At 38.5% G+C, this 27,129-nt stretch overlaps 2 protein-coding genes across 2 annotated transcripts in view; both read left to right on the top strand.

Moving 5' to 3' along the window:
- The window catches only part of LEMD3 (LEM domain containing 3), a 51,311-nt gene extending 28,367 nt beyond the window's left edge, over window positions 1-22,944 (top strand). The window contains 10 exon segments of the mRNA XM_050906568.1: window positions 2,938-3,005; window positions 4,887-4,966; window positions 5,047-5,195; window positions 6,980-7,081; window positions 8,107-8,209; window positions 8,442-8,620; window positions 16,150-16,231; window positions 20,669-20,774; window positions 20,866-20,944; window positions 21,196-22,944. Of these exon segments, the coding sequence (XP_050762525.1) occupies window positions 2,938-3,005; window positions 4,887-4,966; window positions 5,047-5,195; window positions 6,980-7,081; window positions 8,107-8,209; window positions 8,442-8,620; window positions 16,150-16,231; window positions 20,669-20,774; window positions 20,866-20,944; window positions 21,196-21,359 (1,112 nt within the window). The 3' untranslated portion in view covers window positions 21,360-22,944.
- A 1,519-nt stretch (window positions 22,945-24,463) lies between these two features.
- The window catches only part of MSRB3 (methionine sulfoxide reductase B3), an 89,601-nt gene continuing 86,935 nt past the window's right edge, over window positions 24,464-27,129 (top strand). Inside the window, 2 exon segments of the mRNA XM_050914640.1 lie at window positions 24,464-24,592; window positions 24,594-24,674. Of these exon segments, the coding sequence (XP_050770597.1) occupies window positions 24,464-24,592; window positions 24,594-24,674 (210 nt within the window).

The raw sequence follows: 27,129 nt of genomic DNA, 5'->3' as shown, positions 1-27,129 counted from the left end.
GGTTTCCAAGCCAAGTGGTTAATGATTGCACCAAAGTTATTCGAAGTAAGCCTTCATTTGCAGAACTATTAGCTAAAGCGGTGACTGAAATGGCATATAGGAATATCCTGCTGTTTGCAGTAAAACAGAAGGTTGTCTGACTTGTGAATTGCTTAACGTTCTTCAGGCTTTCAAATTCATGAGTTTCTCAGAGGAAAGCTGTTAAATGGTTCTCAGCAATAGATGGGTTGGAATGAGAAACTGCATCTCCAACAGCTTTTTGTACAGGACTGAAACTGTAACTCTGATTAGCTTACTTGTTTCAAGAGTGGGAGGCAAGATGAAAGTGATTTTTATTTTATCCCCCCCTTGCCCCCCAGCATTGCATGAGGGTAGTTAGAACTGATGGGCCTTAGACCTTGTCAAATCCTAGGAGCAAAGACATTTTTAACTGTTAAACTTGTTCAGAGGGAGTGTAGTCTGAAAAAAAATTTCAGAAGCAGAACTGTGAGGAAGCTGTCTGCTGGTTTTTGAAGATGAGACCAGAAGCCGTGAAGTCAGTGTGTTGGCTGCATACTGCATAAACGTAATTCCTGGAAGAAGGCAAATAAGATTAGAATTTAAAACTACTAAAGTAATCCAGTAGTCCCCCATCTAAGGGAGCTTCTTTCCTCTTGTAATACTGTGTTCTCCTAAGATTGAAAATGCAAAATGAATCCTGAAACTACTTTTTTAAGAATTCATTTTTCACAATCTGGTCTCCTGCTTGTGTGTTTTGTTTGTTTTCTTTTCTGTGTATTAACCTCACCCTTTTTATTCTTTCTTATTTAATAAATGGGCTTTCCTGCTTGCCTAGGTAATTAAAACCCGAAAAAAACCCAAACAAAAGCTCCTAAACAGAAGGGTCTCATCCCCCTGCTCTCACAAGCTGTTTTGTTCAGTCAAATTATGAATGACATGCTTTTTCTGTATTAGAAAGACCCCAGGAAGACTTCCGGTCTTACTGAACAATAAAAAAAGCTTAAATGGATGAATGTCTATCAGACTTGCTCATGTCGTACAACTTAATACCTGATTGAAATTGTGCATATGACTTCTACAGAGATACATTTTGGTTTTGTTGTATTTATTCCATCAGTTTTAGATTTAAAAAAATATGTTTACACCAGAGACTGTATGAGTATGATACATAGTTATCCCAAGTCTGCTAATCTTGAAACATGAAATCACTGATGATTACACAGGTAAACTTACAGGTTGTAGAGTTTATGCTGCACAAAAAGAATGTCTGCCTAAATTACATACAAGAATAGCCCATAACTCCAGTTCTGGTGCTGACTTCTAAATTCAGAATGTTTTTTGGCAAAGGTGGTGTCAATTTTCACCAGTGATCTCTGTAGTTTTGCTATTACAGTAGACCCAGACACTTTGAAAGTCTAAGACGTTGCATGTTAATTACCAAGTGAAAAAACTTAAAGCAGTGTCTTGTCTGCTCAGTGCTTGATTGAAAATATGCGCAGGCACATTGGCTTAGTTCCAGCAGCACTTTTAGGCCAGGTGGCATGAGAGCACTCTTAAAAACAGTGTTCCTATTTCTCTATAACCCAACAGTAAGAGAAGAGCATCCCTGTTATGCTGATGTGCTTGCAAGGCCAAATTCACTTAAATCTGTTCAAATGTATTGAACAAAACTTTGCTTTAGCAGTCTGAGAAGGACTTTTGCTTCATAGAAACACTTATTTCTTTGGAACTTCCTACTGTGAATGAGACATGAAGATGCTTCTCCATAACTTGCTAGCATTACCTAATTTTTGCTCAGATTGCCTCAAATGTTCTCGTTTGTGTAGGGAATTAATACTTGAAGTTGCTCCATTTAAAGGGTATTTCAGTGTGGAGTAATTCCAACTTTAAATACTTTGTAAGAATATTAGCAAAGTTTTATATTTTGTGTATGCATGAGTATCTTAAACTTTCCTAGCCTTGCTATGGCTTTGGGAATAATACAGCTTGGCATAGATTCAGGAAGGTAAGGCAGGCGTAACCCTGAGCCAGGGAAAGACTGGATTTGTTGTTTAGTATTTTGTTGTTTTGGCACACTAAAATCATAGTTATAGATGCTAAGATTTTTTTTTTTTTAGAAAGATCGGGAAAAAAGTGATTTGCCACTCCCTGACAGTTCTTCAGAAATGATGGCCTAGTGATAGATAAAACTGGTGTTAGACCCTTTTCTTTTCTCTGTGACTTTGTTGGTATGACTGTCACTACGTATTTTTTTGCATTAGTCAGGTACCTTCAGTTTAGCAGAGAAAATCAGGAAGATGATGGCACGAGGCTATGCGGACTGACTGTGCATATAAAACCCTACTTCCTGACTACTTCTGCATACTTTCCAAAAGAATTAGGAGGATGGTAAAACCATCAGTTTCAGGCCATACTGGGATTTTGTGTATGTTCAGGAAGGCGATGAGTTACAGTGATAATTTGGACCAATCTAAAATGTAGTAACTTCATAGTGCCTGAAATACTCTTATGGATATGTTACAACTGGAACTAACTTGGTCTGTATGAAAGATAATACATGTTTCAGTAAATTATTTGGAAGAAGTTGAGTCAGGGTACAGCAACTGTTTTATGGTAACGTCCTTTTGATAGTTCTTCATACTACCTTTTGTTCTACTTCCAGTGTAAATACCAAAATATACTTTCTGAGCAGTACATGAAGTTGTATTGATGTGATTTGTACATATTATTAGCTGTGACAATCTTCAGGTTTTTTAACTTTTTTTGAAGGAGAAATTTGTCCAGAGATTTTTCCAGATTTTTAGTGGAACTTGTGAGAATTATTGAGCTACCGCTGCTTGTGTAGATTGTGTTAACCATAAGCTTGTGTTTAGGTGATTTTATTTTATATAATGCAGTAATAAGTAGATCAAATAAACAAAAGTTTAATTTTACCAGGGGAACATGAATGTGGCAGCTCTATTCAAAGAAATCTTACCGTCCAGGAGGCAGCTGCATATTTAAAAGTAAGCAAACGAGGTATTTTTCCTTGGTTGTATATAAGATGTGTATAAGTTACAATTTGTAAGGCCTGGTTTCATATCTAGCATATTGACTAAAATTTTACTTAGTATTGAATGTTATTTGGAAATGTTTGGAATTGATGTCTCTAACACATGCAACAGGATTTTTATTTGGGGATGTAGCGAGGTTTTGGGGGAGAGGGAAGGTGAAAGAAACTGGCTTACTTGCAATGAAGTGTAGATAGTAGTACTTCAATGGCATGCAGTTTTTTCCCTTTAGTTAAAACACCAGGGCATAATTTGAATTGATGGAGATAGTTGAACAACACAAAAATCATAAACTTATGAAATTCAAATCTCTAGAATCTTCTCCAGAAATCACTGTACTATGTTTTGAGACTTAGTAGAAAAGGATACTGTCTTCCTTTCTTTGGGAGGAGAGGTTGACGTGTGGATCTGTGCAGCAGGCCTGACAGGCAGCAGCTGTATGGAGACACCATTCATTGATGCTTTAAATAGAAATGGTCAAAAAAGGCCTTTTTGTTAATTTGATAGGTGTGCAGTATTATGAAATCCCACTCTCTGCTGTCATTCCCCTGCCTCACTCCCCAAATAAAAGATGACTCTTGCCTTGACAGCTGTAGGGTTTATTTTAGCCCACGTTGGTGTACCCTTCAGTGGAAAACTACCTGAAGCTTTTAAAAGGCTGAGAGTATAAGATTTCTTTGATTGGATGGGTGGGAGTTAAGCTGATGTGACTTTTAATATACAAAAGTATAGAAATTTTACATTTTGGCAAATGTTTACATAGTAGACAAAAAGGGGCAATGTTAAGAGCATCCTGAAGAAGCTGCTAACACTGGTTTATGGTTTGGCAATGATATTCTATATCTGTTAAAACCAGTGCATTTTGGGAGTACATTGGAAAAAATTAAGTTGATGCCAGATAACTGATGGTCTTGCCTATCTATTGTGCTGAATGACAGTTATCGTAACAACTGTTTTAGCTCTGATAAGAAGCTCAAGTTTCATATGAAAATTTGTTACTTTGTACGAAGTCTCATTTAACCCTACAGTTCCTCACTTTGAGAGTATAAATATAACTCCTTTGCAGAATTTCAGTGTTCAGTGATGAAACTTTTAATATTTTACTCTCAAAGTGAAAATAAAACAGTTACTGTTTTTTCTTAACTGCTTATCCTTTAATTCTAGGCCAGTTACATTGTGTGAGGTTCAAAGGAAAGATGGAGATAAATCTTTTTGGAGAGTATAATTTCAAATACAGTAGTAACTTCCATTTTTGCTTTTCTTTTTCTGCAAAAGAACATGCAAGGTGAACTATGGAGACAGCCTTAGCTCAGATAGCAGTGAATGTTCTCCTATGATAGTTGATACCAACTAATAAAAAAAAAAAAGGTCAATTTCTATATAGTAATATCAGTTCTTGAACTGCAAACACTGGACTATTTGCAAAATATCAGTTAAAATTTATTTTCCTCAAGCTGCTTTAAAAAAAAAAGACCTGAACTGCTTTCATAAGACCCATTTTCAGCTGGGTTTATATCTAGTTTGAGTTTTACTCTTGAAGTAGATTTTCAAGGAGCACCGCCTAGTGGCTGAATAATTTTTTTCTTGCTGTAGGTTAGAATTGTTAATAAAAAAGTGAATACAGCTGACTTTTCAAACAGTCCTTAATTTGAGGAATGCTAGTAAGTCTGATAGCTGCTCATAGCATGTATAGATTTACTTTGTGTAGTGAACACTTACGCAAAATCTGAAGAATCAAGAACAAAACCACATAGTTTTGGCTGCTAATCTGTGCAGTATCTGAATTTTATTGTGGCATGATAACTTTTCTACTCATTAATATTTGTCTTTTGACAGAATTTAGATCCAGAATATGAAAGTGTACTTAACACAGCATTACAATGGATCTTGAATAGTGGGGAAGATGTTGGCATAAAGTAAGTGGTCTTTATTTCTTAACTTAATTTCTTCTAACAGAATGTATCCTTTTTCATAAATACTGTATATTTTTGAATAGGTGTCTCAGCAATGACCCTAATGAGATTGATGTCACTAATGTGACAGATGTGAAGTATCTGGAATCCACTAGTCCAAAGATGTCTTTCAGGTGTCGTTTTCGCCGTGCGTTTGTTAATGTAACTCACAGATTATCAATCTTGCTTTTGGGTAAGTTAATAAAAAAATCAAACTTTTTTGTTATAACTTGCATTTATGTAAGTGCATGGGGAAAATTAAAGAGCATGTTTAGAGGAAGTTTTTAGTCAACCATAAAACTTGGAGTTCCTATCAGTATCTTGATTACAAAGCAGTTTGCTTTGAACTTCTGTTGCACCACTGTATTTTCACATTGGTTGCTATCATCTGCTGCTGTAGTCAGCTGAACATATTGATTCTTTGGGAACTCTTGTCTTGTTCCCTGCCAAAGCAATACCTTGTGGCTTTCAAAAATTCCAGCTTGAACTGATTTGGAAAAGCAAAATGCTCAATAAAAAGACATAGCCTTAATTTTGGGGATATTTCATTGTTGTTCCAGGAACTTTGGAAACATAACTACAGAAAAGATGATTGTCCTAGTTTTAGGAAAAGTTGGATACCAACATGGTTGTCACCAAAGATTCTTACCGCTAAGACTATGTTGTGAAAATGGATCTAATCCTTCAGTAAGACTAATTCATTTAGTCTTTGATAGTTCTCTAGTTAAGTTTCGAATTCTTTCAAGTTTGTTTAATTCTTAACCATACTGAAAACTATGCAGCATAAAAATATGGTACAGCTGAGTGCAGACACTTCACTCCTTTCCATGTGGCTGGTTAGAAATATTGAAGATGCGGAGTTCATCTCTTGCACCTATTGAATATTTAATAAATTGTTTATCCCAATATCTTAACAATCTCATGCTTATGAGCAGAAGACTTGAGACCTCCTTCACTAGCTTTTTGATGAACCAAAAGTATCAAAGGTGAACTGTCCCAGATTGCTGTCTTTCTGATAATAGTCAATATGAGGGTTGAATTGGGGTGCGGAGATGAAACTCAGTATCCAAGCCAACCACTGGTCTCATCAGTCATGCTGAGCAAATTGCTCTGTGTTTCAACTTTCTCATTGGTAATTAAGGTTAATATGAAGCACCTTTTCAGAAATAAACCATTGTATAAATGTTAGATGTATTGTCATGAACTAACACCCATTTTGGCCTAAAGTGGTGTCCCTCAATCTCTCTGATGTATCAGTTAACATTGCCTTACCATCACTGGTATATGAAACAAACTATGTAACTATAATTTGTGTATGCGTGGTGGGGTTTTTTATTGTTAAGAGATCACGGGTGTAGTGGTGCCCTCAGCCGGAGATAGAAGAAGGACTAAGATTTTTATTTTCAGCATATGCTGCTGGCCTTCCTAACTAGATTGTCCTTTTTGGGAATAATCTTTAAAGTAATAGAAAAAGAACATACAGTACTTTGTTGCAAGAAATACAAATCTGTAGCTGAACTGAAGCAGTCCAAGTTAATTAGTTTTGACCGCTATATCTAAAGCATGTGACTTGTCTATGAGTTAGTGAATATTGTGCATTTTTAAATCTTAACATGTTCTAAATTGTCAGTTTATGTGACTTTTGATATGACTTTGAATTTTTCCAAGATAATTGTTTTACTATTTTTCTTCACAAATGGATAAAATTTCAAACCACAGTCATGGGATTCCAGGCTACTGTTAAAACAATGAAATGTTTTCTAAAGGTAACTGGTCTTCAAAGTTTAAGAGTTTGTGTTGCTGTGTTAGAAAAATATAAAATATTGACAGTGAGTACAGTGTATTTCACTAGCTTTGAAATTTAAAGTACTTCAAAATGTTAGCTAGTTCAGCCAACTTCTGAAGTATGTGCTTTAAACTTTGTTAAATAACCAATGTTCTAATACTATTTAAAGAGTATTATACGTCTTAATGCAGGTATAGCAATGGTTTGGGGAGTCTTGCACTACATGAAATACCGTTGGGCAAAAGAGGAAGAGGAAACGAGGCAGATGTATGATATGGTGGTAAAAATCATAGGTATGGCTTCTTGAGTCACATCTGATGTATCTGTATCAGCTCTGTATAAAGTACTGGCATTAACTCAGTTATGTTTTCTGCCTGTTTAGTTGTCAGTCATCATGCTGTTAGAGTTCTTGGTCAAATGTGTGGTTCATGTGTTTTTGTTTTTTTTTTTTTAAAAAAACCCCCATCATCCTTTAAACCTAATCAAAGCTTTTGGTATAAAGATTGTAATTTGTGAATTACATCAACATGGCTATAACTAATTCCTGTTGACTTGGTGGTATTTATCTTACTGTTGAAAACAAATATAAATGCGATGTTTGTTGACTAGAAGTATGGTGACATGTTGCTTTCTGTAGCTGGTTTTTCAGCTATCTTTAGCTAAAATATCCACTCCTAAAAGGTGTGTTAGCTCTCAATTCCAGCCTTAATGGCTTTTCATTGAAAAAGCAGCTTTTTAATTAGTCACTTTGAGCAGAAATTATGTTACTGAAATAGAATGCATAATTGAGTTCTGAAATTCTGCCTTACTACTTGAAGCCACAATGTTTTCAATAGTTTGTGTTGTAGTTTTTAAGCCTTGTTTTGGGCTGCATTTTTACTTAAATTGTCTTATTACTTTCACCTATGGCAATCATCACAAATACAGACATGACAGGCAAATTGGAGCTGTTTTCTTGTTTTTACCATTTTCCTACCTCCTTTGTTTGCAAATCAAGTTTTGTTGGGGTGGGGGGAAAGCACTTTATTTTCAAAGGTGGCTGTCTTTGCTAACAGTTAAAAGTACCAGTCGAGAGTAACTGCAAGAACTCTTCCTTTATTCCAAAGTTATTTGGGGTACTTGGAGGCACTGTATGTAGTTAGTTTTCTTGATTTGCCTTCAGCATGGTTAGGAGGAAAAATGCTTCAAAATGCCAAAAACACCTTAACTACTGAAATTGGGAGGGGTCTTCAGAGTAGCTGTTCATTGCCAGAATTGATATTTTTCTTAATGTTTGCATGAACTGTGTAGTTACCAGAATTTCTTATGGTGTCCTCAGATGTTCTAAGAAGTCACAGCGAGGCATGTTCTGAAAATAAAGACTTGCAGCCTTACATGCCTATTTTACATGTGCGTGATTCTCTAATACCACCTCAGGACAGGTATGTTCTCACTAGAAGTACTGAATTTCCTTATGTGTAAGTAAGGAAAAATAGTAAAAATAAATTGGTCGATTAACTAAGTTAATTTCAGTAGGTTGCATAGTGTAATATTTTGGAGATTCTTATTGACACAGGCGGGGGGAAAAAAACATTAGATTTCTCTTATGTGCTGGATGTCAGTTATGCAGGTTGTTATAATGCTAACTTTGTAATTCTTGCTTCAATTTTTAAGGAGGAAAATGAGGAAAGTCTGGAATAGAGCAGTTGACTTTCTTGCAGCAAACGAATCTAGAGTTCACACAGAGACACGAAGAATAGGTGGTGCTGAGTTCTTGGTTTGGAAATGGATGCAACCTTCTGCAGCATGTGACAAAATTTTAGTAATACCATCGAAAGTGTGGCAAGGCCAAGGTATTGCAGTTTAGTTATATTTTGCAAATATAATTGTTCTAATTTCTGCCTCTAACTTCTAAATGGTATTTTGTTGCTTGAACATGAAAGACTTGTTTTCTCACACCTTTAAGTATTTTTATGAACTGTCAGTGCTGTTTCTCTATTATCTTGTTTTTCAGTAGACTTACTTTTTCTGTGCATTCAGTGTCTGCCTTGTTTTCAAGAAAAAATGAGCTTTTCTGTTATAGCTACTGCAGAAATATAGCAGAGGGCATGTAGCCAAAATGAGTTGCTTGTTCCTTTTCATGAATTTAAAAAAAAAATACTCTTTAGTTGGTCAAATTCTGACATGCCTTACACTTACTGTAAGTAATGTAATTGGTTGGATCTGACAGCAGGTAAATAGGAGCTTGTAGACTTGAGTTTCCGACTATTAAGTTATCAGTCAGGTACCTAAAGACAGAGTTTGGAGGAAGAGAAATCTGTTTATTTTGAAAGGGAAACTGCTGGGACAAAAGACTCCTCAGTCAGCAGAACATGGATTTTGAGTATCTCCTAGTAGTACTTCCTTTCTGTCATAAATGTTTTTCTACACTGTGCATTTGTATTTCAAGCTCTGTGGTGTAGCAAAGCATTTGCTTTAATAGAGGAGGCTGTTGTCATACGTGGATTTTGCAGTGGTCTGTCACTTTTCAGCTTTATCATGGAGCCAAGTGGCAAGAATCCAGTGGGTTTGCAGTTGTCTGTCTGCAGAGGTCATCTTTTCCTAGTTCTTTTTCTTTCTGCTTTTCTTCATGATAAGCTTCAGTTTTTGGAGTGGGTTTTTGTGGGGGGGTCAATGAAAAATTGAAACTATAAGACGTGAATTCTGGGTTGCAATAAAAAAGAATGGTCATTTCTATCAATGTCTGAGTGAAGGTAAATATTTAAAGTGAAATCGTAATTGCCAATTGTTTAAATGTTGTGACTCTTTAAAAGAGTCTGTCTTGCCTTATGTTCTTCTGTAATGCTATATTATCTCTCCAGTGGGACTGAAATAAATGCTGTGCAGAATCCTAGTTTATAAACTCATTGGCTTATTTTGATGGTGAGGGAGGAGGGAGCGGTTGTTTCTCCAGTTTTTAGTTCAACTTAAATCGGATGTTGTCAACATTGTTTCATGCATTACTTCTATGGTATTGAACTAGATGCTGAAAAAAGCCTAGTTAAAAAACAAGCAGATTTTCTGCTCTTCCTAGTCTCACTTAAACAAAAATTCCCACTGGCAAGCAACTGGACTCTCATCTATGTTCTTCTGGAGTATGCTAATTTTGGTCTTAGTTTAACTAATGCAAGTAGTAATGGGTTTCCTTCTTTTGCTTTTTACTGGTGTACATTTTTATTTGTAAGAAACAATGTTTTTATTGTTTCCTATAAAAGAGGGTACAGTTTAAAGTAGCTCCTTCCAATGTGATTATTTCCTTTCCAAAGACAGACAGAAAGAGCTTCTTTGTGGCCTGGAACATTTATGCTGTAGCAAGCTTGGTCGCCTGAGTAAAAGTACTTCTAACATTCTGGTTTTGTCCCAGGCCACTTGCATGTTTTCATAAGTTCTATGTATGCTTTCAGTCCTCGGGTCTTAAATTTTGCTTTTCTGTAAATTCAAAGCAAAAATGAACAATCCTCTCTGTCAACTTGAAAAGCCAAATATTTTGAGACATTTGCAGATACTTGGCATGTTATCTGATGAGGGTCTTAGTAGTCTTGGGACCCATTTCTTGCTTGTCTATGCAAAATGTTATGTTGGGATATCATTATATACTTCTCAAAGTTATGCTACTGGTTTTAGCATTACGTTTCTCATTTTAAATCATTCATTGGAAATGAGGGCTGCTTTTTTTTTTAAATATCTTGCAAATACTACTGCAGGCTTGAGGTTCTGCAGTCATTGTCTTGCCGTAGTAGTAACATGGCATTCTGCTGTGACAACTGTATTACATTATTTCAGTTTCTCAAAATTTTAGTTAGTAAGGTGTGAATAATAACTTTATTATGGGAGTTAACAGAGCCTTTTCTTTCTAGGACATTGTCCATTAGGGATGTGCAAGTGCTTTAGGTGCAGTGCAGAAATGGTGGGTTTCATCAACAGCTGTCTCTGTTCCATCTCTGTAATACTGTCGTGATCGATTTTCAAACACTTAAATTGAACGTAGCTTGTGCAAGCTCTGTGTATTATAAACTACGTACAAGATTCAGCTTTATTGTTCAATACAGGCTGTGAAACAGGACACTCCAGTCCTGGAATTTCTCATTTACTACTCATTTGCTCTCAGTTTTTCTTGTCCTGTTTGATTGCAATATAAATCATTCCATAATGTTCTGTCCTGTATTAGAAATCAGACTGGATTTTCCTTCATCTGGAAGACTTCTCAGCGTGCAATAGCTCAGGTGCTGCTTTGCTACACAGAATATACATTCAAGACTCTCAACAGAACAGTAGTTTCCAAAACTTCCTAGAAAGACAGCTACTGTAGTAGCTACTGTGAGGTACCATCTGAATTTGAGCATCTGATACCTACTTTAGCATATTGTGAATGTGGACAGAGTAACTTTATCTCTCAGCTGTGGCTTTTAGCTGTATGTTGCCTAGAGTATGTACTTAAGACTCTGTGCTTTCTATTGAATAGGATATATTGTCTATCCTGTTTCAGTTCTTTTAATAGCAATTTTCCTAGTTTTCTTGTTATGTTTGTAGTTCAGCAAAGATCTTTGAAGAATTGAAATGGCAGACTTTGGCTCTAACAGAAGGGCATGGAAATAGGGGTGGCTGAAATGACATAGGTCATTTGGGCTCTGTGTATCTTGGTAGTCAGCAGGCAAAGGCAATTTTCACATGCAAAGGCTCTTTCTATTTTGCGTTCCTTGTTTTCATACAACTATTGGAAACAGTTCCATTACATAAGTCTCATACTTTTTGCACAGCTGTTTCTTTCCTGATGTTAGGAATTCTATATGCATGTGTCACTTTCTTCATTTTTGGTAGTATAAATCAACTGGAATTAAGTTCATCCTCCAGTTTTGATGTTTGAATATAGGAGTTCATAAATCTAAATACTCTTCAAGACTGCTAGGTCCTGAACAAACTCAGTACATATAAAATCTGAATGAATTCTTGGTTTTGAATCTTGTAAATACATTTCAAGGTCACAATTTTTTTAACCTTCTGAGATCTGGTAGTGCTTTGTAGCAGAGCACATTACCTAGAGTATGTGCAATTGAAGAAGAAAGCCTCTTGACCTGTCAGTGTGTACTAGGATAGTGGTAGATGATAGCATGCATTTTAAATATGGGACCTGTAGCATGCATGAAGATCTAGGCTCTACTGTCTGTTAGCATCTAGAGTTCAAGCATCACTGTGGCATTTTGTCCAGTCCTTCAGGATGCAGCCTGTGTTTTGACAGGCAGTTTGGGATTTTTTTTTTTTACTGGGTCAGAATAAAGCCTGGTGTACTTCATTTGAAATATTATCTACTGGATACAGTAGATGTATCTGTGAGGAAAAAAAAAAAGGGTAGGTAAGCTCATTGTAGGATGATGGACAAATATGAGTGATGTTATGAAAACAGTTAACAAGAGACTTGTCAATTGAAAAAGAATCTTGATCATGCCAAAGTGTAATTTAATTAAAGGGGGGAAAAAAATACATTTCTAGTGTGTTCAGTTTGCTTTTGAAAGGACAGATACTATTATTCTATCATGCCTTTGATAACTGGAGCTCTAAAGAAAAATAGGTAGGCAGTGCTCCAATGTAGCTAAGCTAACAGCAATAGCTAAAGTTCCTTGACAGCTCTGGAGATGAGATAAATAGGTTCTCTGAAGTACATCATCTGGGGTGATATTTCATCCTGCAGCGTGGAAGATAACCTGTTACCTTCTGTGAATAACACCCCTCCTCCCCGGCTTGTGAGAATATAATCCTTTCTCCATGTTAAAAAAAACAAAACAAAAGCTCTATTCTTAAGTATTGCCAGAAAACTCTGGATTTTATGCTTGTTGTAAAATGCTGTATCCACCCCATGCTGGTCTTCTGTAGCTGAACTTAACTGTATTAAACCCCCAAGTCAACCACTCTCTCCTCTCTTAGTAACATTGAGTACTTTGTCAGTATCTTTCCTGTTTACTGATGAACCTCATATTGTGTGAAAGTGCATAACTTCAACATTTTCAACTAAATGTTTTATCTTTTTGTTCTTGCCTTTGATAAAGAAGGGTTAGTACTTAATAAATTAGTGATCTGTGGCTTAACATGAATAAATCTGTTCTTCAGAAACTTGGTTACCTATATTTGATGCAAGTCTTCAACCTTATCAGGTGCATCAAATACACATCTAAAGATCTGTTCGGCTGTCTTATAATGTATGGTGGTGATACTGGGGAATCTCTTTAGCAATAATACAGTAGTAATTCAAGAGGTATAGAAAGCTGTACTACAGTTTCTTAGATGTTCATTTTGAAGTCTGTACAAGAGTCACTTCTTCCATCGTAGGCATATTCCAGTCACAGTGATAAAGACATTGTTGAAAGCACACGCTTTTAGCTGCTGCTGTTCTTTGAATCTGGAATGATACAGTCATATTCAGTTTAAGGTAATAAAACAAGTACGTTATGATTGAAATACAAAGTGGCTTCCTTTTCTTGAAGGTGCTCACTAGTCTCCAAGGGGAATTTATGAAAGTCCTAAAAATTTTCTTGTCAGTGACTTATTGCACAAAGTTGTGCTTCTCCTTTCCTATTTCGTCTCTGCCTCACCTTGTAAGTCTTACTGTTGAGACCTATTTAGGAAAAGAAATAGCATGTGAGGTGCTTAGTTAATTATGGTGTTGCTTAGACTGTTGTCCTGCAAGAATGTCTGCTTACGCCCTTATTGTGAGGAGAATATTTTGTAAGCTCCACACCAGTGTAAATTTTCAAATAATCAGTACAGTAATCTGAATAGGTTTGTCACTTAAACTTGCTCTTTTGAGAGGAGGGGGAGAATTAATTGTTATAGATGTGTAATGAAGTTCAAGAGACACCTGTTAACTACGCGACTTTGAATTTTGCTGTGTAGGTACAGCATTATTTTTTAACTTGCCTGTGTCTTCACTAGCCTCCCCTTTTGGTCCCATTTCTGGTGTACATTTTAATGCCTATTACTGTGCTAGCATTAATTTTGTACCTCACTGATTTCTGTGGCCATTTTTTTTCCTTATACATAAAAAGCTCTATCTAAGTTGCAAAACTTTCTTTTAATTTACCATGACTTTGAAACATTTTTGAGAAAAAGCAGAATTCGTCTTTATTTTCATATGCTGCACTGCCCTTGGCACACTTGCTTTACTAGTATGATGTTACATTAAGTTGGTAGCAGATTAGTTTTGTGCTGGTGGTGTGCTCTAGCTGAAGTCATCTCTGCAAGCACCTGAGATCTTCCAATCAAAAGGACATGAAGATTATTAGAAATTGGAGCAGGCAAAGCTTGGTTTCTATAGGTATCTACACTAAAGTGTGAATTCCCCATTTAGTTACTTTTGCATAGCTCAATGGTGTAGCTGCTGCCTTAAACAACAGTATGGGTTTTTTGGAGTTCATAAACAGCTTGCAGAAATGTTGATTCTCTGGGCCTAGGGTCTCTGCAAATAACCTCACCATTCTTTATCCTTGGATTAAAACCATGTGCTGAATAAACCTAGCTATTAACAATCAGCACATAATTTCCTCAACCCCACACCTTTTCAGGTCCAGGTCCATGACTAGGCCACCCCAGATCACCTTCTCCAGTATGGTGTGGTGCCCCAGTGTACAATATGCTGGTGACATTTCACCCCCCCCTTGATCTGCTGGAGCCAACCTACATGAGTAAGGTAAGTCCATTTATTTTTCAATGTTGCTTAGTTCTGTAAAGTTTTTATTGTATACCCTATGTATAATTTTTCATCAAGGGCAAAAAACTTTACAAAACCATGTGCTATTGAAAAAGGACTTGTCCTTAAACTATAGGCAGCTCAGAGATAGATGCAGTGTCACCAGCATATTTAGAAATCTATTCCCAAGAAAAAACAGACAGTTGTTACAGGTGTTGGTGACTTGGACTGTGTGTGTGTATATTCTAAGAAGAACATTTTTAGTTATTTGGGGAACTTACGGTAGGTTCCATATTAGATTTGGAGGCCACCTTTTCTAATTTCTAGTTGGTAATTGTATTTTTTTTTTGCCTCAGAAATTTAGATAAGGAGCAACTTTGTCTATGCCATATCTGCAGGCAGTGAATTTTGTCTTGGTTAGTGCCTGTCTTTCACTTGTAGTGTCTTCCACATGGCTGAATTTCTTCTACATGACATGGTTTCTGTTTTGGTGACATACAGAAGAGCAGCAGTGTTCATGTATTTTGGATATACTTGCAAGATTTTATTTTAAAAGGTCAGCGGTGAGAAGCACAGACCTGTAGTGTCATCTGCCCAAAACTGAGACTTCTGTCACTTGGAATGTAACATCTTGAATCTGTCAAACTTCCAAAGTAGGGATTGCAAAGGAGAAGCATTAATATCAGTTTGGAACATCATTTTGTCTTGTTGAGATTTTTAATCTTATGTTTAAACTCTTGCATCTACTCAAGTCTTCAAAGTAAAACTTCCTTCAAGCCTTGGAAGTTGTTTGACCAGGTTATCCCCTTCCATTTTGGTTGCTGCTTTGTTGGCCCTTCTTAAGGCATGGAACTAACTTTTCTGAATCTGAAGTGCTCCTTTATTCCTTTTCTCGTGGTGCAGTCTTCTGTTGTGACTCCCACAAGTAGAGCTTGTGAACTTTAGAGAAGTTAGTATTTATTTTAGAACTTCAGAATGTATTTCTGGGATTGGTCAGCTTTGAAAGAGTTACTCTTTTATTTTTAGTTCCCATTTTTCTTCTTACATCTGTTTTATCCTCTGATGTGTTTCATTTCAGACTTTTGCAAGCTTCTGATCATGTATGTAGAGCATTTAGGGTTAGAAAAGCTCGATCCTTGTAGAGTGCTCCTTGACAGCTGTTACTGCAATACAGATGCAATACAACATCCATCTAAGCATCTCCCTATTTCTTAGTCAGATGGGCAGTAAATTGCCCCAAAAGTGGAAGAAATGAAAATTCATCAGGCAGTTACAACTGAATGGTTAACCTGCAGCTTCAAAAATTTTCTCCAGATGTTAAGAATATCTGTCTTTTCATGGAGATGTAATGCAAATACTTTCTCTTCAACTATATGGTATTTTTTAAATATCCTGAGTTCCGTCCATGTATTGTGGCCTGGATATAAGAGAGTGCATTATCTTTTTAAATGTAGAAGTTGTAAATCTAAAAAATTCAGTTAAGTATGGTACACTTTCTTCAGTGCAGTAGAAGACTGTGGGGAACTTAATTTGCTTGAAGCTTTTTCACATATGAAGGAAAGTATTCTTTTGAGTAAAACCAGAAAGGTATTAATGTATATAGTTGACACTTGTTAACTAGATGGTATTATGCCTGTCAATAAATAAATTTATTTTTCTTTGTAGCATTTCATCTAGATAGAAGAAATTCACCACCAAACAGCTTGACACCGTGTCTAAAGATTCGCAATATGTTTGATCCAGTTATGTAAGTAAAACCAGTTATCTATCTGTATTTCTGTATTCTTTTGGAAGGGTCCGTTTCTTTCCTCTGAGAGGGGTTTGGAAGAAGTGAGTAAACATGAATACCTTAAAAGAAACAAATGGATTGTACAAAAAAAAATCTTCCTCTTAACATCTATGAGAAGACATAAATAATCTTACTGTCTTGTGTCGTTCATTGTCTTGCTTTGTGTCTTTGGGTCACTTCTTGAAGAGTGTGACACTTAGTCAAACTACTTGGAGGGATGACTAATCTTTCTCCATTAATTAATTTCGTAAATGTTCAATTGTATCAGCTGACAGGGGAGACTCATGTGGCCTAACAACAGACTGTAAGTTTCTGAAGTATTGTTAAGTATTCTCGAGTATTTAGACTGTTACAGAGCTTGCACAGTTTGCATTTAAAAGGTTGAATTTAAATAATTTATTACTTTATGGCAGTGTGACTGCCTAGTTTTGAAGCAAATGGATTTTTGTAGTGGGAAGGTTTTAAACAAATTAGTGCAGAGTACTGGCTTCTAATGCTCAAGATACAATTCTAAAGTACGTACCATGTGTGAATAAGTAACAAGCCTTGTTTCACGTGCCCAGAGTTAAGGAAGAATAATTTTTTTGTAGTCCTTTAAAACTTCATCCACTCCACTATCCTGTTATATCCCCATTGGCTGTGGACTAGATCATGTTAGGAGTCAGGGACTAACACATAGGTTATGCCAGCTAATCCTTTCTAATCTTTGAAGCCTGGTTTGTCCAGTGCAAAGAGATACAGGAATTCCAATAACTCCTCTGAAGTAATTTGTTCCCTGATGTGATTATATAAGGGAAAAATGAAGATGCTATACTGTCTTACAGAGTAAAAGTGAGATGCTAATTGGGACTGAAGAATATGAGAAGTTGAGTGGAAAATAAAAGCTATTGATTAGAATAGGGAATAACAGGAAGTGGAAGGGGGCACCAGAGTATGGACACAAGTGATTGCAAAGTTTGGATATATTTCTTCAGCTCTGTTTCACTTCTGTTTCTAGCCACACTTAATTACTTTAGTTCCCTGCCTTATTGGAAAGCTGTTAGCTAATTTAGCTGAGGACAGTGTTATCCCTAGCGTAGAGAAGTACTCTAAAAACTTTTTTCTCAATGGCTTTAAGACTTAATGACCATCGTGGGCAGAGACCCCAACTGTGGCTTCTTTCATAACTTTCAGGTTGCAGTAGGGTGAGCAAGACTGAAATTTTAGGCATTGTTCTTGAGGCAAATTGATCCTCCTGTAGGAGGAGGAAATAAAAGATGAGATTTACTGAGAATTTTGGGCGACATCAATGTCCTTATTGTCCTTGCTACAAAGGAGACTTCATGAGCTGTATTGGTTAGGCTGAGTAGTACTGAAATAAATCCGTTCCTGAAGCTTCACTGTAATATTTATTGGTATGCTGTATTGGTTACTTTATTGTTTCAAAATATTAGCTATTCAAAATGTCTGCTGTTAATGGAACGAGTAACTGAGATGTTATTTTTGTCAGAACAGTCTCCCTTTATAGGCTATATCTTTGCTGTAAAATTCAGTGTTTTTCAGTACTGACCCAGTCTATGCCCAGCAAGTGCATTAAAAAAAAAAAAAATTCATAAACTAGGAGTTGTTCTCTTTTGACACTTCTCTTTAGTGTCTATGTCCAGTCAGCTATTTTGAACAGTGCAACATGTAATACATTCACTTTTTGTAGACCTTTTCTTTTGGAAGTTGACCTAGCTCCGTTACTGGACTGCTGGATTATAGTCGTAGTGGGATACTTCATCCAATTCCATATTGCACGCCCCAGCCCAGTCCTCTTCCATGAGCTGTCTTGCAGAGGACTGCTGCTTAAGGAAGTACTTTTTATCACACCCTTGGAATAATCTTAAAAAAAACAAAGCAAAACAAAAAAACCCACCCAAACAAAAACACCAAACCCAGAACCCTCAGTGCAAGACAAACTACTTTATTCAACTGCTTGTGTCAAAAGAGGAAGGAGGTTTATGTTGTTGTCCCAGATCTGAAAGGGATGAATGCCTTCACTGACCACCTGAAACACAGCATTTACCAGTGTATGGGATTAGATTGGCAGATACTGTTTTGACATTTGCCATGGGTGCAAGGTATGTTTAACAAAATTAGTTTTTAGCTGCTCTTTAAGTCAATCTATTGTATACTAACAATGAATGACTAAGTACTTTTCAACAATATGCCAGTAGCTGGTAAAAGCAGCCATCCATAACAGAGGTCTTTTCTCTTGACCTGAGAGTCATCCGGGGAATATACCAGTTAATTTGTATTTATCAATGCTATCAGAGTAAATAATCATCTTTCTACTGCCACAAGTCAGAAAACTTACCTGAACATTGTGAACCCTCAGACCACAGCGGCAGACTTAAACTTGGGTGTATGTTCTAGGCATTTACTATGCCAGACACAAACCTGTTTTTTAAAACATTGGTTTAAGCATCATTTGGATAAGCCTGTTTTAGCGTTTCTGCATCTACCACTAAGTCAGTAAAAACAATGATTCATAAAGCATGGGTAGCATTCCTGCAAGACTCATATTGACCACTAATGGAACATACATGTGCAGGATCAGGGAAGGGTAAGTCATTCCTGTTGGGAGCCTATTTAATTATGCGAAATCCAAGTTAGTTGATAACTCATGGTGTTTCATGTCCCAGTCTGCAAAAGACAAAAATCAGACTAGACTGAGAATGCACTTCTGCTTGATTTGCAAACAGGAAATGAGCACTTGGAGTAATGCAGTGACTTCAGTATTTGGGAAGAATACACAGCATAAAAAATTATTGCCTACTCTTAACAATATGATCTCTTCTTACGGTAGCTGGCTTTCTGCTGATGACAGCATGCTTCTCAAGAAAATCTGGACATGAGTCCTGGGCTGGGAGGGAATGCACCAAAGTCAAAGATTTCATAGAATAGTTTGGGTTGGAGGGGACCTTTAAAGGTCCTGGCTTTTGCAACTTGGAATTGCTTTATTTCCCTAACATCCTGAGCACAGCATGTTATTTAGAAAATATTGTTGTTTACACTGTTAGAGAAGAGGAAGGAGACTTGTATATTCCCTTCATTTTGAGCTATCTAGTAAAAAGAAAATACTTTTTTTTCTTCCAACCTGAGTAGGGTGCATCTTCTCCTAACTTTTGCAGGGTTTTAAATTGTAGGTGTTTTCCACTGGAAAGTCTCTCTCCCAGTAGGACCTTCACTTGGATCTTCTTTGCACTCTTGTGTCCCTCTCCCACTTTTGTTTGCTTGTTTATATATGATCTGCCTGTGTAAGGGACATCAACTGGAAAGTCTCATCCTCTAACCAATCAAGGTCAAATGACAGAAACAAATCTGACATTCCATGTTGTCAGAGTCCCTCAAGTGTTGTGTTAGTGTCATGCTTGGCAGATTTAAGTAACATCCCTGACCAGTTAACCTCCTGATGTACGTTCCATCCTCCGCCACGTTTTTTTAATGAATAAGGAGGAAGCTAGATTAAATATTTCAAGAATTTTGGCCTTCTGTAGAGAAAACTCTTTAAAACTACCCAAAGCTCTTGATAGTATTATTGAAAGAGTAAGTTCATTGTTTTTTGTGTAAAGACCATGCAGGCAGGCTTAAAGGTGTATTAAGGCTGTTGAAATTGTTTTCTCTCTGCTTAGATTTATTTTATTAGGACCAGATAGTTCCTGCAGTACCTTCACAAAAATACGTACACTTCTGTCTTCTCTAGTGATGTGCCTAAAGAGTGATTAGTCTTGACAATAAAATTTTTTGTGAAAAGCCCCCAAAATTGGAATCTGATTTTAGTAACTTCTATTTGTGGATCTAGATTGGCATGTTCTATCAGTACCCTATGGAACAAATGCAATTTGATGCTTTGTTTGGGATAGTGAATAGCTATTTCAGTGACGAACAGTGTCTGAATAGCTAAAACGCTCCTTCAGCCTGCTGAAGCCTGACATGTAATGTTGCTTCTGTGGCTGCTAGCAGAGGTGATACAGCAAAGGCGCAGAGGCCTTTATGCTGTTGTCTTCCACTGCAATAGGAACAGCCTAGGAGCGGCCTTCTCCTCGGAACAATGGCCAGCCTGTCCGAGCAGGTGTGAGAAGACGAGTTTATGACTGCTTGCAGTTTCAGACAGGAAGGTGATGGCAGGCTGCTGGAAGGGGAGGACAACCCCCTCCCCCCCTTTTGATTCTTAGGGTTGAATTTTCTAAAGTGGACTGTAGGACCCAATGTACTCAATATTCAAAAGCTAAAGTACTAAATCTGTCCCAAAGGCATTTACCAGAAAATGATGTCAAGTTACAAAGAAACCAAACTCGGTAGGGAAGGATGAGATTGTTGTGAATGTTTAAAAAATTATGTGCTTAATTAAATCTTTCATTGTTTGCATAGGGAAATAGGTGATCACTGGCATCTAGCAATTCAAGAAGCAATCTTGGAGAAATGCAGTGATAATGATGGAATTGTTCATATTGCTGTTGACAAAAATTCACGTGAGGTGAGTGTCTTTCCAGTAACATCTTAATGCTTTGTTTATCCTTGTCTGTTGGACTTAAAAAAACCCCCAAAACCTCTCTTTCTTAATGCAGGGTTGTGTGTATGTCAAGTGTCTCTCTCCAGAGTATGCTGGAAAGGCTTTCAAAGCATTACATGGCTCTTGGTTTGATGGTAAGGAATGGGAGTTTATAACAAAACATGGGTGGAAATGACAGAAGATGGGTGCAGTTGGAGTTCTTTTAAATGGTGAAATGTTTTATATCTAAAGTATTGAGCTGTAACAAAAACTGGATCTTTTTAGTAGTCATCACCTGGTAAACTAATTTCAGTGTAATGACATGTTTGTGTGTATTATGTCCTGAAACAAAATGTAATAATACTGAACGAGAAGGTTTCTCTCTTCCTATTTCTCTGCCTCCTAGGAAAGCTGGTAACGGTAAAATACCTGCGACTAGATCGGTATCATCATCGATTTCCCCAGGCTCTTACTTGTAACACTCCACTGAAGCCATCAAACAAACACATGAACTCTATGTCACATCTGCGTCTTCGGACAGGCACAACTAATTCTCAGGGAAGTTCCTGAGAAGACTTTCTACAACTGCTAGGACTGTTACTTGCAACAGGAATTTTCCTGTTTGGCTGCCGTCTTCCTTTTTTAGTGCTTTTTGTATGTAATACTTTAATGAATTAAATAAAAGTTTGAACGTTCCAGAAATCTTGTTTCCAAAGGGACTTAGCAATGAGGCAGTAATACTGAGCTGACAAAAAAGAAAAAGAAAAAAATTGCTTCAGGAAGTTTTCCGGGGCTATAGTAAACCAATGCATTTAAGTTTTGCATGAGGAATACAGAATTCATTATACATTTGCAGATGTGGTGACTGTATTTTTGCACCAAGAAGTGTTTTTGATAATACAAAAGCATGGAGAAAAGACGACTTCCTGTATTTCCATAGTTTCCTGTGAAATAATCTTGTGGGTATTTTGTAACAACCAACCTACAGTTCCTGATGGTGAATAAGTTAAAAAAATTTTTTCAGTCAATATTAGTTTTTTGTTGCTGTATAAGAATCTTTTTCTGCAGCTAGGGTATGGGGAAAGTTAATCTGGCATTAGTGGTCGCATATAAGTGTGAGGGGAAAACGAACTGAATGCGGATGTACTAGGTTTTGTATATAAATGTAAATGCTGGTGGTGGCAAAAATGGTTGTGTTCTGTGAGGATGTCTGCATTGAAGCAGTGAATAAGCTTCCTATTTTATTCAAAACCTAATGTTTTATATGGTTTTGGCTGTACCATGACAAGAGGCCAAATACCTTGACGTGTTAGATACAGGTTAAATATCTTTTATAGGTTTTATATTAAAATACCTGACTATGATTTTGTGTGAAAGGTCTGATACCAATTGTAATGAATTCAAATTTGTGAGCAATAAAGAAGCAATTGGCAGATACTGGAAAAATATTTTGTGAAAAGCTGTATTTATTATTACAATTGCCGGGGCTGTGACAAAATACCATTGGGATTAAGTGACTTTCCCAATACATGATAACTTGTTTTAATGAACCAGTTACCTGTTAAAATTTTAAAAGGTACATACTTCCTTGCAACAATTTTGGCTGATGCGAACTAGAAGTACAGCTGACAGTAAATCTTGTGATTCCAAGCTTGTAAATTTACTAACATTTACCTAGAAGTACAAAATTGTTGCTGAGAAGCTTAGTTGCAAATCTAAGATTATTGGCTTTACTAATCCCCACTCCTACAACAATTTTATCTAATTATCCAGCTGAATATCCTGTAGGAGGTGAGACTGGAAGCACACCAGTCCCACAAATTTTACTGAAACTCACTTTACTTTGTAGATATGATGGATTTGCAGCATGAACTTGCACAAATAATGCACGTTTTTCTTATGGTTAAGTAAACATGATGCACACTATTCTGCAACAGAAAATCCTATTGTGCCTTACCTTTGTGCTTTTGTGGGCACCATGTTTATTATTGGAGAGTTTGTTAACCGAAAAATTTTAAATCCTCAGTTTTATGTCTCAGATGCTAATGAATGAGTATATATAATATATAATCAGCCATGCAGAATTCTACTTACCAAGGACAAGTACATATTTTTGATGGGTAAGTGGATTGTGCCAGGTCTGGTAGATTTTGATGAGTTTTGCTATATACATATATGTATATGTATAATATACATGTATATGTATTATATATATGTATATAAACTAATTTTGTTGTATTTGATGTGCATCATAGTGATTTGTTAACCTGACCTTAGTGACCCCATCTTGTGACCTGTTGCAAGAGTGAATGTAAAAATAGTTGTGGCATTTTAAAAGGTTGCCTCGATGCAAATGCATCTATCTTGCTTCTAAAATATATTTCTTGTAAACACTGTACATTTTATTATTGTAATATGTACTATTATGCAGCTTATTTTACCTTAAACTGTTAAGTTGACCAATATCCCTTCCTGCAAGACAGATGGGAATGTGTGTAATACCTGAACATTTGAGAAAAATCAGATGTTTGTTGTAATTTGTCACCCTGTCCTGTAAAAACAAACAAAAAAACCAAAACAAACTCGAATTAAAGGTTTATTAGGGGTTTTTATATGTGTGTCACCTTCTAGGTACTTGGATGTCTTTTTCATCTGGGGGGTGAAGGGGGAGATTAATTCATCATAGCCACCTAACTTTTTATGTTTGTTAGGATTTGAAGCGGAACAGGTGCTACTGTGAGCTGAAGCACACAACTCAGCTTCACTTAAATGTCTGTCACAGGGAGTTGCCGAGGCATTACCTCGATTTCGTGGAGAGGCCACGTTGTCTGACCTGTTAAATGACAAGTGAAGAGCCTTAGCCTTGTATTTTCAGCTTATTTCTTCTATTTTGAGATTGAGGACTTTTTCTAAGGGATTTTGATAGGCTTTTTTTTCTGTCATTACATTTACACTATGCCGTTTTAAAATTGTTTCAGTGGCGACTTGTATTTGAAGGGTTGTGGGGTAGGAGGACGAAAGAAGGGTAACCGTTATTTACGTGCATTTGCCCAGCTCACTTTTAGTACTTCCCTGTGGAAGGGGAGCGGGAGGAGGGGGAATGTCGCTGTAATTCTGTCCGTGTCCCCCCCCCCCCCTTTTTTTAAGCTATGCAAGGTGGGCATTAAGAGCTGTCTTAATTTCGCTGCCTGTGATAAAGTTAGACCAGTCACTCGGCTTCTGGCCGCAAGTGGGAGCCGTGGGCCGGAGGCATCGCGCCCCGCAGAGCGGCGGCGGCGGCGGCTGCCGCCAGGCTGGCACCCCCCGCTCCCGGCTGGCGCCGCGCAGGTAGGTCAGGGCCGCGGCGGGGCCGTCTCCTCTCGGCAAGGGGCGCCCGGGGCTCCCCCGCCCCCTTCGGAACAGCAGGGAAATCGTTTTTAAAAAGGCGAAAAGCTGCCCGGTTGGCCTTTTCTGAAGCGCACCCTTTAAATTAAAGGACAGCGAGCTCGGGCGTGCTGCAGTGGCGGGACGGGACGGGGTCCCGGCCGTCCCCGCCGGCTGCCTGGGCGCAGGCCGCCCTCCCCCCCCCCCCCCCCCCCCCCCCCCCCCTGCAGCGGCGCCGGGGGCGGCCGCCTCCCCGCTCTGCCGGGCCGTGCCGCGCAGGGCGGGCGGGCGGCGGGTGTCTCCCCGGCTCTATGTTCATATTTGGCGTTGGCCGCCGGTGCCCAGGAATTTCCCGTCATGCTCCCCGGGCGGCGGGCCCGTCACTGCGATCCCGGGGGGCGGGGGGGCCGGGGCCGCTCGCTCGCTCCCTTGGGCCTCTCCTCATGCGCGCTGCGCCGCCGCTGCCGCCGCCGCTCCTCTCCGCGCTCTGCCTGGCGCTGGCGGCCGCCGCAGGAGCCGCAGGTAGGAGCCGCGCCGCCGCGGCGGGCGGCTGGCCCTCCGCCTCCCCGCCGGCCCCCTGCCGCCGCGCCGCGGGGAGGGCGGGCCGGGGGCTGCGGCGGGGACGAGGGGAGGAGCGGCCCTGGCGGCGCGGGGGGCCGGGTCGGGCCGGGCCAGCCCGCACCTGACAGGGCTGTGGCGGCGGGGGGCGGGCGAGGAGCGGGTCCCCGCTGAGGGGGACCCCCCCCACCCCCGGGCCCTGCGGGGGGCTGGGGTCGGTGCTCGGGTTGCTCCCCCTTTCACGGAGCGAGCCCCTGACAGGGTTTGCTCTCCCTTCATCCCGGCCGTGCTGCTGTGGCGTCCCTGTGACCGCCGCAGCGCCTGAACCCACGGACACGGCGCGCAGACCCCGGGCTCCGGGTGTCCTTTGCTGTAGCTGCTGCTTCTGACTCAGAAACGAGGTAAAGAGTTTCTGGGATGTACAGCAAAATAGTTGGCTTGGTGAAGCAGCGCTTGACCGAGTGCGTAACTAGTTCAGTTCTGCTGTGGTCGCCTGCTCGGTAAATTATGCTTCGTTGGTCAAAAAAAGAGCTTAAACTTCACATACGCTTTCAGAATTTGGTCGCATCTTTCTAAGGGAGCTTAGCGTGCTCGCTCGCTGGGTTTGTTTTGTGTTACGCTACTGACAAATATAGTTGATGCAAAGAATAAAGTATAATTTATTTCTTACTGTCCCATTTCCAAGTTAACGTAGCTGTACTTGGTGCATCTTAATATTCCTGGAAATAGGAATGAGACTCAATTAAGCTTCCTGTAATATTTGACAAATTTGCTATAAATGCTGGCTTCTCTGCTTGAGCTGAAATTCCAGCCATTGTCCCCTTAGCATAAAGACTGTCTGAAGGCGCAGTGATCTTAAATAGGGATAACTGTGTATTAGAAATCTAACGATGGATATCTACAGATAAGGCTAGATGCCTGCTGTTATCTAGCGATAAACGTCAGATCTCTGTTGGAGTTCTGACCTTAAACACAGCTTTTAGGAAAGTATAGAGCCTTACATTATATATGTCATGCTTTTAGTTCTTTTCTTTTAAGCTTCCCGTCGTTACTATTAAAATGGTTCTGAAACTGTGCTCTCTTGAAAGATAGATGTCAGGATGAGATATCTGCAATAGGCAGATACTTTGCCTTACCGATACGGCTTGTTTATGGCAAGCGGTCTGTAAATGGAAGAGCCAGCTCCACTCCCACTATGGCACAGTGCCATTCGTCTGAATCCAGTGTTTAATGCTTAGAATTTGTCCTGTTTATGTTCTTGCCCTCGCTGAATTGACACAAGTGCTTGCCGTCTTATTTGCTGATGATTCCCAACTTTTTATTGCGCTGCTGCATGCCTTTGGAGTTCGTCATGACTCCTTGTCTGCCAAATTTGGTTGGTAACAGTGCCCTTTAAGTCTGATTCTGGAAGTAGTTTCCATGTGGCTTGTCATCTTAATCAGACGTTTTCTCATAGTTTCTAAAAGAATCGCCTGCCTTGCTGTAGACATGGCTTATTTTAGAACAGTATTTCTTAATTGTCTTTTAAAATTTATCTAGGGAATTAAGTATGGTGAATGGCTTAACCAGAGTTACTAAATAATCCTAGAATTCTGAGGTGAAAGAAGTTGTGGTTTTTTTTTTTAAATAAAGTTCTGCATTGATTTCTCAAAACCACTAAAGTTAGTGGAGTTAAGCCATATATAGTTCAGTCCAGAATGTGGTTGGTTGGTCCTTTTCCTGTCTGACGTTCCTTGGATCTTTATAATACTCATTTGAAAAGATCTTTTAGGAGGAAAAAGAATTCTATTTTTCCCCCCAAAGCACAATCTTTCAAAATAGTGCCTTTGTATATGGGGTAATGTTTCTATATTCGGTAGCAAAGCCATATAAAGCAGTTGATCCTAGACAAAAATAAAATCTTTTGACTGAATGACCTTGCTTATTTTTCCAAGTGGTGGTGGTTATACGCTCTCACAGGGATTTGGTTAATACAGATTTTTATGTTTGTACATACCATAAGAATTCCTTACAGCTGTTCGATAAGGGAAACTTGCACATGAGGAAGATATTTGGTCCTTTGCCCTGATATTTATGAAGGTATGGGAGGATCTTGTGTACCTACTCACATTTTGTCAGCTTTGTAAGATGATACTTGTTTCTGTATCATTGGAGGTCCAGCCTATTTATTACATTAGAAATACTAGAAAATGAAATTTCACTTCTAGGTGGATTGTTAAAGATTTCTTTGTTATTTATTTTAAAAGATGGGGGAATAGGAGGGAGAAGGGGCAGAGAAGAGATCACTCTGTTAAGCGTTTAATCTTCTCAGCTAGAAGGTTAAGAAGTCTGCCTGTCTGCATCTGACTGGCATCGCTACAAGCGATGCAGTAAAGCCATCCAATTTTGAGATAGCTCTGTTGAGCTGCATAATTCAAGT

This window comes from Gymnogyps californianus, chromosome 1, assembly GCF_018139145.2.
Source record: "Gymnogyps californianus isolate 813 chromosome 1, ASM1813914v2, whole genome shotgun sequence".
Taxonomy (NCBI): domain Eukaryota; kingdom Metazoa; phylum Chordata; class Aves; order Accipitriformes; family Cathartidae; genus Gymnogyps; species Gymnogyps californianus.
This window is presented reverse-complemented; position numbering and strand designations above follow the sequence as displayed.